This window comes from Dasypus novemcinctus, chromosome 24, assembly GCF_030445035.2.
Source record: "Dasypus novemcinctus isolate mDasNov1 chromosome 24, mDasNov1.1.hap2, whole genome shotgun sequence".
NCBI lineage: Eukaryota > Metazoa > Chordata > Mammalia > Cingulata > Dasypodidae > Dasypus > Dasypus novemcinctus.
Genome location: NC_080696.1, coordinates 57,838,380 through 57,848,809, shown reverse-complemented (window position 1 = coordinate 57,848,809; position 10,430 = coordinate 57,838,380). Strand labels below are relative to the sequence as shown.

General features: G+C 40.0%; 1 protein-coding gene across 2 annotated transcripts; it reads right to left on the bottom strand.

The window, feature by feature from the left end:
• Positions 1-205: 205 nt before the first annotated feature.
• On the bottom strand, positions 206-9,729 carry PFDN4 (prefoldin subunit 4). 2 transcript variants are annotated; one of them, XM_058287251.2, is made up of 4 exons: positions 9,503-9,729; positions 4,559-4,666; positions 3,589-3,729; positions 206-391 (listed from the first exon to the last, which is right to left on the bottom strand). In XM_058287251.2, exons 1-4 carry the CDS (start codon positions 9,524-9,526, stop codon positions 260-262), a joined length of 405 nt encoding a protein of 134 aa, XP_058143234.1. In that variant the 5' UTR covers positions 9,527-9,729; the 3' UTR covers positions 206-259. The 2 variants fall into 2 exon arrangements, with proteins under 2 accessions (XP_058143234.1, XP_058143233.1); XM_058287250.2 differs by lacking the exon at positions 9,503-9,729 and adding an exon at positions 9,304-9,495.
• Positions 9,730-10,430: the final 701 nt, after the last annotated feature.

Genomic DNA, 10,430 nt, shown 5'->3' with positions numbered 1-10,430 from the left:
GCTTAACTGATTTTAATAACATGACATAAAGCCCCTAGACTTGATATAATCATTATGCAAAATACATAGATGAATACTGTCTTCTTTTAAAAATATAAAATAAATAAGCAAGACATGTGAAAATAGGCAAGTTTCCATTAAATAAATGAAAAGTTTTTAAAAAAAAGTTTTGCTTTCCATATCATTTGAAGAAGGGAAATTATCATTTTAAACAATATTCAAGTTTATTAAACAAATTTTAAAAAGTATTATAAAACATTTAACTTTCATCAGCTTCGAGGTTTATGTTGCTCCCAAATTTTGCATATAACTGGACTTTCAAATCTGCTAGCACCCGCTGAATTGATTCCACTCTGGATTCTAAGGCATCAATTTCTTCCTGCAAGTTTTTCTGGAAAAAAAAACCAATTTCAATTAATTCTATTCAATTGGATATTTTGGGTATCTGTAACTGAAAATAATATTTGGGAAGAATTTCAGGTCAAGAAGTTTCTAACTTGGACCAGGCAGCTAAGCCTTTTTGATAAACCAAAGCGTGAATGTGGGCATCTTAAACTCAGTCCATTTTTGCTTATTAGAGAATAAATCAAGCTCAATTTTTCTAGCTAACAATTTATGGGCTTGGCTTCTGACAACTGATTCCAACTTCCCACAAATACTGAACTGAGAAACTACAGGAAATGATAGAAACAATGCCACTAATAATTAAGAATAACAACCAAAGTCTGACAGGAATTTTCATTAACTATAGGCCTAGACTATGATCTAGACTATGGGAGAGAGAAATGAGGGTCTTGTCTAATAAGACAGAGCAGCTCTGCCCATGTGAAAGGTTGGACGTTCTTTTCCAGTTATGAGCAAAAAGGATTTTTCCTAAACATGACAAAAAGAATATGAATTCACAAATGGCATATCCATTAGTATCGGGTGCAAAGAAAGAATGGCTAGTATTGGCAATGTTTTCCTCATAGAAATCCTGGCCAATGCTAAGCAGCATTGCTATCATCTGGAACATGTTAGCAATACAAATTCTCCCAACCTACCCTAGACCTACTCAACTGGAAACTCTTGGTATGGGGTCCAACAATCTGAATTTTAAGAAAACCTGTCCTATGAATGATTCTAATGCATGCTATAGGCTGGAGAACCACTGTTACAAGACAAGAAATAGCAATAAAGAGATATGGCTATCGGAAAGGAGATAAAATTCCTTTACCCAGTAAACTAAAGTAATAAGTAGAGTTACAGGATACAAAAGTATGTTTATATTTTTAAAGCATAAGCATATCATTCTTTGCTTAAGATTCATTAAAGGGGGAAGTGGACGTGGCTCAACTAATAGAGCATACATCTACCATATGGTTTGATCCCCAGGGCCTCCTGACCCGTGTGGTAAGCTGGTCCATGCGCAGTGCTGCCGCCTCGTGCATGGAGTGCCGTGCCACGCAGGGGCGCCCCCCGCGCAAGGAGTGCACCCCGCAAGGAGAGCTGCCCAGTATGAAAAAGCACAGCCCGCCCAGGAGTGGCACCGCACATACGGAGAGCTGATGTAGCAAGATGACGCAACAAAAATGAGACGCAGTTTCCCAAGTACCGGCAGATAATGCAAGCAGACGCAGAAGAACACACAGCAAATGGACACAGAGAGCAGACAATGGGAGCGGGAGGGAAGGGGAGAGAAATAAAAAAATGAAACAGGGAAGAAAAATAATTGAAAAAAAAAAAAAGATTCATTAAAGGCTCTTCTTTACCATAAGACGGGTCAGCAAGCTATAGCCCATAGGCTAAATTAAGCACTCAGTCACAAATACAGCCATGCTCATTTGTATATATATTATCTATGACTGCTTTCAAGGTAACTGGAACAGACATAATATATTTACTATCTGACCTTTCACCAAAAAGAAAAGTCTGCTGACCTCTGCTAGGATAATATACAATTTATTTAATGCGATTGGCAAAGTTCTCCAAGATATGGCCACAATTCCAGGCACACCCAAATCGCCAGCAAATTGAGTCATTTTTGTACCATGATCTTTTTATCACCATTCACACATTCTGTTTCTTCCATTTGGAAAAGTCCTCTCCCCACCTACTCTTCAGTTTTTGTTTCATCACTTTCTCAGGGAGCCCCTTTCTTAACCTTTATGTCTAAACTAGTATAGACCCCTTGCTCAATATTCTTAGAGCTGCCTCTAGCCCCATATCACTTACTGCTCATCATTATTTTTACGTGTTTAATTTTCTATCTTTCCATCCAGACTACATGCTCCATAACTGCAGGAATAATCAAGGTTTTATTGTCCCCAGTATCCCCAGTACATGGTAGAACCTGATACACAGTAAGAACTCAATAAATATTTCTGGAATGATTGAGTAAATAAGAAAATAAAGGTTCAGTATCTATGCATGTGAGGAAAAGAGAGGCTTTCATAATAGTCACAAACCCATAAACTACCTTGAAATATATCTAACAAGAACATTTCAGGATGGTTAAAAAAAAATCTACAAAGTTTTACTAAGAAAGAAAAGAAGATTTAAACACAGGAGAGCTATACCATGCTTCCTCATGGAAAGATCCCAGGGTAAAATGTTAACTCTTCTGATAGTTTAATGTAAGTTTACTTCCTGGAAAATTTTGCTTTCCATGCTATATGAAGAAATGAGATTATCATTTTAAATAATATTCAAGTTTATTAAGCAAATTTTAAAAGTACTTTTCACACAAACAATCAGATCTGATGGCCTCTCTCATATACAGTTAGAAGGACTGTGACTTGGAAAGTAATTTCATAAGATGTATCAAAAGTCATCAAAAAATCCTTACTTTGACCCAGTAATTATGCTTGTCTGATTATTTCCTTAAAGCAATCTCCTAAATGTGAACAAAGATTTATGTAAAAGAATGTTCACTGTAACACTATTATAGCAATATTAGAAACTAGTTAATATTCACAATAGGTACACAGTAATGGAATCAGTGTCCATTGATATGACATTAAGTAGTCAACAAAAATGCTTAAAAGCACATAGGAGTGGTCCAGAGCAGACCCAATAAATAGATGCTGAATGAACATGAAATGGCAGGAGAATATACTCCTACTAAAATGGTAATTGTCCAAAGCAGAAGGCAAAAACTACAAAGAAAGAGAGAGGTAACACAGAAGAAATCTATGAAAAGGCTAATTACAGATGGATTATCTCTGGGTAGTAGGATAATGGGTGATTTTTTCCCCCTCTTTATAAAATTCTGCATTTTCTAGATGCTTGTAGTTTCCAGCACAGGTTTTGGAGTCAGAAAACCACTCGCTATGTGTCACCTCGATCAAGTCCGGTAACCTCCCTCTCTAAGCCTCTATTCTTCATTTCTAATTGGGGATAATGGTACCTACCTCAGAGGGTCATGGTTAAGACTAAATAAAATCCTGTTTGCAGAGCATTAAGAGCAACTGAAATCAGTTCATTGTCAGAACTCATTAAATGTTATTAGCTAGCATTATTACTTTCCTTCTGGTTACATGTTCTTTACGATATAAATCTTAATTTAAAAACCAGACTTTAACACCAAGGAAAAGAATTTCAACATACCTTTGCTTCTTCTAACATTTCTTGTGTTTCTTCTTGAGAATGGCTAATGAAAACATCACCGATTTGATAAGGTATCATTAAGCAGTCATCCTCTGCCAGCAGAATGTCATCGCAAGCATCTTCTAAGTTTTGGAGTTGTTTCTATAAGACCCAAAATAAAAAGTAATGAAAAATGTATTGAAAATTCCCTGACAGAAGCTAGAAGCCAATTTTAATTTTGGGACACTAACTCTGAGGGACCCTTCATGAAGGTATCATTATTGCACTAAAATAACACTTCAATTTCTTACATTTTTCAAAGTCATCTTCATAAAGAAGTACTTAACAGGTACCTAACACATTGTCTGCTAGGCAGTTTCAAATTGCTCTAAGTATCCTGTGGTGGACAGTGGGCATCTATGACCACCCAAAACTTCACCTGATTTTGACAGTTCCCCAACTTTGTGAATTCTGCCTTCCTAGGGTAGAATTAAACACACAAACAAAAACAAACCCACATTTTTTAGCCTCTCTGGGGTGTAAACAAATAACTTAACTTCTACCCATCAACTGCACTTGAACTAGACTTCAAGGCAGGAGTTATGTGAGAAGCGAGGCTGGACACAAGGCCTCTGATTTGCTGGGGTGGATGGCTGCAGCAGAAGCAGCTGTGGGTTCCCAGGTCTGCAGGGACAGGTTGCTCACGGAGGAGGAGACAGCTGGTTCTGTGATAGTGAAGACAACAGAAGTTCGATCACCAGCTGAGTTCTTGGAGGTGCGCTTCTGGAACTTGTTCCTGGAGACTCAGGCTAGATTCAAATCCCTCAATGATTCTCAAATTATCTAACATCCCTTAAAAATGCCCTTCTTCTTAAAACTAACTAGAATGGGTTTTGTCATCTACAACAAAGAACCCAGAGTGATATAACCAGTTATTAACTGACCTCACTTTTAAAAAGCTACTGAATAAAGAACTTTTATTTTTCAATACCTTTTTTACTTCTATTTCTTCCTTTAGCTCTGTGATTCTACTCGTATTCCGTGCAAACTTGTTTATCTTTTGTTGATCTTCAAAAGTAACGTTGACATCTTCTGCAGCCTGAAAAAAAATTTTTTCTGTAAAATTATTTTTAATGGACAGGTTGTATGTTAACTCTTATACAAATCTGAAAAAACTCAATTATTTTCCCTCATATATTCAAGAATTACAAGAGATATAGAACATCACAAACACGTGTCTTATTTTTTGTTTCCACAGCTTAAGATTTATTCATAAATCTACAACTTCTTCTGATATTTTATGGCATGCCTCAGCTACAAAAACATTTCAAAAATAAACAATCCTATATTATAAAAAAAGACAAAAGCCAGCCAACTTTTGGCCTAGGGCAGAATTTTCAGGTTGGAATAGACACTACTTCATCAACTTGGGGAACAAAAAGTGATGTGGTCAAATAATGTTGGTAAATGCCTCATACTAGTTTTTCCCCTCAGTTAAAACTTGCACAAACTTATTAAGCCTTTCAGGACTTCCAGTTTCTGTAGTTCTTACTCCAACTGATACAATGACTAGAGGGTCACCAAGCATTTCAGTGGCTATATTCCCTACTTAGTACACATGTTTATTTTAACATAGAGCCTATTTACATGTCTTAATTGTGAATAATGTAGAATTCACTGTAAAATGACAAAAACTGTTATGTTCAAAAATATGTATTTAAATTTGCAAATAAAGTTAGAATGCTTGGATGATATAAAGTATCAATGAAATAATAAAAATAATAGCTAACATTTACTGAGCTTCCTACATGCATGCACTGAACGTTCAACCATTTCTGCTAAATGTCCACTCAATAAGTACGGTCATTAGTACCACTATTTTACAGATGGAGAAACTATGGCACAGTTTTTCACCCAAAGTGGTAGACCTGGATTCCAACCCAGGCAGTCTAGTGCCAGAAGCCACAGACAGGCCCATGGGCTCTGAAATTAAATCCAAGTGTGTGTGTATGCGTGTGCATTTGAAAGAAGCAGAGGAGTCCTTAGCATTCAAAAGGGGTTTTGTACATTAAAAAAATAAATAAAAACAAGACACTCCCTTGGTTTCCCCTCATGTATAAAATAAAATAAAAACAAGAGAACTTGATTATAATTTAAGGGACAAAGGCCCTGCTTATATATAAGTAACATAAATGCAGCTTCAATGAGGACCATTTTCGGCTTTTTTACCAATAACAGTAAGATCTTCACAATATCTACACCCCATTCCTTCACCTGCTCTCATAACCTGTGATATACATGTGATGAAGGACTTTTGAATCTCCAGAGGCTGAAAGACAACCTGCTGTCTCAGGCAATGTAGAGTTCAGAGGTCAGAATAAAAAGGCAGAAACCTACAATTTAGCCAGGCTCAACTCAATCTCACATCACCAGGCCCATCACCATCAAAGATGCAGAGGATAAGTGAAAAAAATCCTTTACATCATGACATATATGGCTTTGGGTGTCCAACCCCTTAATTTTTATAAATATGGAAGTTGGAAAACTCTGAGTTAAATTAAAATAAAGAACCAAAGGAAAGTTCAGATTAGATAGATGGGCCTCCAATTCTTGCCTATATGAGAACTATCAAACCCCTAAGCAAATAGGGAATAGAGAATTCTAAAGCGTTCCTGCTTAACTACTGAGTTTATGCTATTTTGTTTATATACAGAGCCCCTAAAAACTTCACTATTTATTTATAGATGTATTTGTCATCATGAGGGTTTGAGGGTGATTCATGTGAAAGCACCTAGCACAGGACATGCTTGACATATAACAGGGCCTTAATAGTTTCTGAATTTGAATCTAAATCATGCTTCATCAGACTCACATACATGCTGTTTTTGAAAACCTAGGGAACAATTTGGCTGCCTGTTTTTCAACTTTCTACAACAGGCATTTCCCGCTGTAGCTCCACCAAACAGCAGCCCCAGTACAACTTGGATCCTGGGTATCCAGATTCCTCAGTGGTTTCCCCATTGGAATTAACAGCAAACATCAGTTGAGTCAAACATGTTGGTGGCAGGTGGCAAGTGCATGCTGCCCCAGTAGAATGCTCTTTACAGTGGGCAGGAAGGAGTCAGGGCCTTCCAGGACTAAGAGCGGTGGCTTCTGCTTACATCTCACTGTCCTAGAAGGTGGGGATGGAGTCATCTGTCAATAAATGAGAGCTCAGTGCTTTATTTCCTGAATATTATTTGCAAAAGTCACTGCAAAGGAAGAACAGATCTAGATCTAAAAAGAAATTCTGCTAGATCTAAGAGAAAATGTGACTGTTTAGGTTCAAAGTGAAACTTAAAATTCCCTGGGCTCTCAACATACCATTTTCTTGGAAATTAGTACCTTATGGTAGGTACTAAGAGGAGAAACCAGCACCATACTCAGTTATGCCCCACTGAGTTAGGGTATTACACACAGAATCTACACTGATAGCTGGGGTCCCTCACTGTTCTGAAAACCTAAGAGATGGAAATTCATAAGTGCCTTTCCTTCATAAAGAGTTGACAATTTTACATTTTTCTGTGTGACTATTTGAGTAATGTCTGTCTTTCCTCCTAGAGCAGGGGTTCTTAACCAGGGGTCCATGGACCCTGGGAGTCTGTGGAAAGATTTCAGGGGGTCTATTAGTTTGAATTGAAAATTTGAAAAAAATATTCTTGTGGGGACATGTTGGTGTGGGTGTGATATATTTATTAAATAATACACAGTATAGTGTGGACTTAGTATGATTTTTATTTAGATGTAGTGTATTCTGAGTGCAGTGGATAATTGCCTGCAAAAAGGTTGGTAAGGATGGTGGAGATGGTTTTATGAGGCTGAGGGAAAACGTGAATATCTAAATGTTTGCAGAAAATGACCATCTGAACAGATGGCAAACTGTTAGGTTATCAGGTATTGAAATTATGGAAAAATTGAAAAACGTAATTTTGATTAATCCTAAAATTTAATTTAAAGACATGCCGAGGTTGAGTGCCATAAAACTATCTGCCACTATTTTTTGAGAAGGGGTCCATGGTTTTCACCTGACTGGCAAAGGGGTCTATGAGGCAAAAAAGGTTAAGAAGCCCAGTCCTAGAATGTAAGTTCTATGATTTGCTATGAGGGTATGAACTTCATTACTGTTCATATTTGTTATCTTTATCACCTAAAACAGAGAGTATGCCATTATTATGTACTCAAAAAAATTTTAGTGCATCCATGAATGGAAGGAAAAAAGGACAGTAATCACTGATCTAATCCAACCCATAGTGAAGTGTGACGGAAAATTTCTCCAATTAAAGTCCAGGGTTCAAATCATTCTTCTCCCATTTCCTCAACATTTACTTCCTCTCTCTATACTTCAGTTTCCACATCTGTAAAATGGGGGCTAAGCACAGCTAATATCTTCCAGGAAATTAAAGGCTATACCTAAAAACGGAGGGCTGAATTTAACAAAACCGAGACAAAGAGAATCTCCCAAAGTTTCATACTTGTTTGATTCACGAAGGTCCTGAGCACTATTCTAGTATTCGGTAAGAATTTGTGGATGCCAGGCCAGTATGGAGACCAACTTGTCCCGGTTTGCCTGGGATGTTCTCAGTTTCAGCACGGCAAGTCCTGTGTCCCCAGAAAGCCCTCCGTCCTGGGCAAACCGGGATGGCTGGTCATCCTACACCAGACACAGGTAGCTTAGACTTTGTGGTACCTGAAGGCAGGAGGATGAAGGAAGCAAGTTCCTCTTACGGGTCGTAGGAGTGAAATGAGAGCAAACATATACAAAAGCCTGAAAAGCAGCTAAACGTGGGCCCAGGAGCAGAATTCCTGTATTTAAACACTAAATGTGCCTCTGTACTTCAGTTTCCTCAGCTATAAAATGGGGGTAAAAACAGTCATCTCCAAAAGAGCTAAGAGATTTGAGATAAAGTACAACACACCTTGAACACTGCCTTGCACAACATAAAGCCTGCATAATTATCGGCTGTTATCATTTTCTTGCCCCAAATTTTATTTTTCTTTTCCCTGGAGATCTTTAAGCATCTAGGAAGACTTACTGAATTATAAACCCCAAATGAGAGGTAGCTTGCTTACTAAGAAAAAAGGTGGACTTTGAGGGAAAAACAAAACCTGTGTTTGAACCCCAGTGCTGTTTCTTATGAAAGGAGTCACTTAGGGTCACTAAGATGTCAGTATCTAAGTTTCTCCATTGTAAAGTTGGGGGGAGCCCGTGTCCTGACTGGGTTGCCGGAATCAGAGATAATAAGTAGAAGCCTGGGCCCTGGTACATCGTCTAACCTCAATAAATACTGGATTTGGCCAGGAGGGCACAAGGGCATCAAGTATGGACATGAGCGGCCCAAGACTAATAACAAGAGCCTGGGGCCCGAAAATCCTGGAAGGCAGGGCCCTGCCGTGCTCCTTACGAGCTGCGTGACCTTGGGCAGTTTACACCACCTCTCTGAACCTTAGCTCTGAACCTGAGGGGCTGAGGATACTAGCAGCACCTATCCCCATGGCCTTGTGAGGGTCTGCTGTGGTAACCCTGATAAAGCGCTTAGGATGATGGTCAAGCGCAGTCCATGAGACCTTAGGTTTCCCACGCCGCAAGGGCAAGGACCGGGCCTCGAGGTCCTCAAACTCCCCACGGCCACCCTCACAAGGCGGGAGGCGGCCCAGAGCCCACAGACGGCCCCAGCCTGTGCAGCCGCCGGGACCTACCGGGGGACCTGAGGAGGTAGCCAGCGCCGCTGGGCGGGGGCAGGCCTCCTCGCGGGGCCGCCTTCGAGACCTGGGGGCCTCGATTGCAGCCCCTCCCCGAGCTTCAGAGCCGCGCACCCCTAGCATCCCGCATCCCGAGTCGCCGCAGAGGTACCGGGCCCGCTGCCCGAGCATCTAGCACCCGGAGCACCTCACTCACCGCCTTCTTCATGGTGGCCGCCATCTTGGGACTCTACCACGGCGCGAGGCGGGGAGAGCCGCGATGGAGCGCCCCACCTCAGCGCCCTGTCTCACTCTCTGTCGGCCCAGAACTCCTGAAGAGCACAACACAGTCTCCGCATTCCCTCCTCCTGTATCTTTAACCAGTGATTTCTAAAGTCTGGGACTCAGGAAGGAAATCGTAACCTGCATGGACCTGGTACATCCCAATTAAAGGGACAGGCAACTCCCGGCGGCCAGATATAAACGGGGTGTGGTGAGCGGCCGCAGCTCCAGCATCGGACAGCAGGGGGCGCACGGCACAACAAGCCTGGCGGGCGGGGCGCGACGGGGAGCGTGGGCAGGGGCTGGAAAGGAAAGGGAAATTCTTTTTTTACCTCAAATTTGTTTAGAGAATTGACCTGAGAAGAAGCTAGGGACGAATGACCTTGTCAATAGGGTGAGATTAATGTGCACTGATGAGTAAGATGGTGTGATGGGAGGAAGCCCTCCAATTAATTCATTAAATCCACAATGTTTTTGGACAATTGCTGTATGCAGCCTTGACTTTGCTAGCTGCTGGCTCTGTGCCTCTCAATCCTTTTGTTTCAGGACCTCTTTACATTGGAACATTATTGAGGAACTCAAGAGCTTCTGTTTATGTGAGTTATATTTATCAGTATTTAACAACTTAGAAATTAAAATTCAGAATTTTAAAAAATGTATTTATTGATTCATTGAAAATAATTTGTAAAAGTGCCACATTAATAGAAAATAGCTATCTTTTCCAAAACATTAAAGAAAAATGGGGTGCAGAGAGTGGAACAGAATGTAAAAGCATGAAATTATTACAAAAGATGCTGAGTGCATGAAGGAGACAAATGAAGGGCTGAGACAAGAGAAGAACAGAAGGTAGTGGGCTGGAGGTG

Bases quoted from the DNA above. Each gene is read 5' to 3' on its own strand.
- PFDN4 (XM_058287250.2), bottom strand. From the start codon at position 9,477: ATGCTCGGGCAGCGGGCCCGGTACCTCTGCGGCGACTCGGGATGCGGG. The intron at 3,730-4,558 runs GTATTGAAAAAT...TGGGTCTTATAG, and splicing joins AAGAAATAGAAGTAAAAAAG to AAACAACTCCAAAACTTAGA. The intron at 392-3,588 runs GTATGTTGAAAT...TTTTTTTTCCAG, and splicing joins AAATGTTAGAAGAAGCAAAG to AAAAACTTGCAGGAAGAAAT.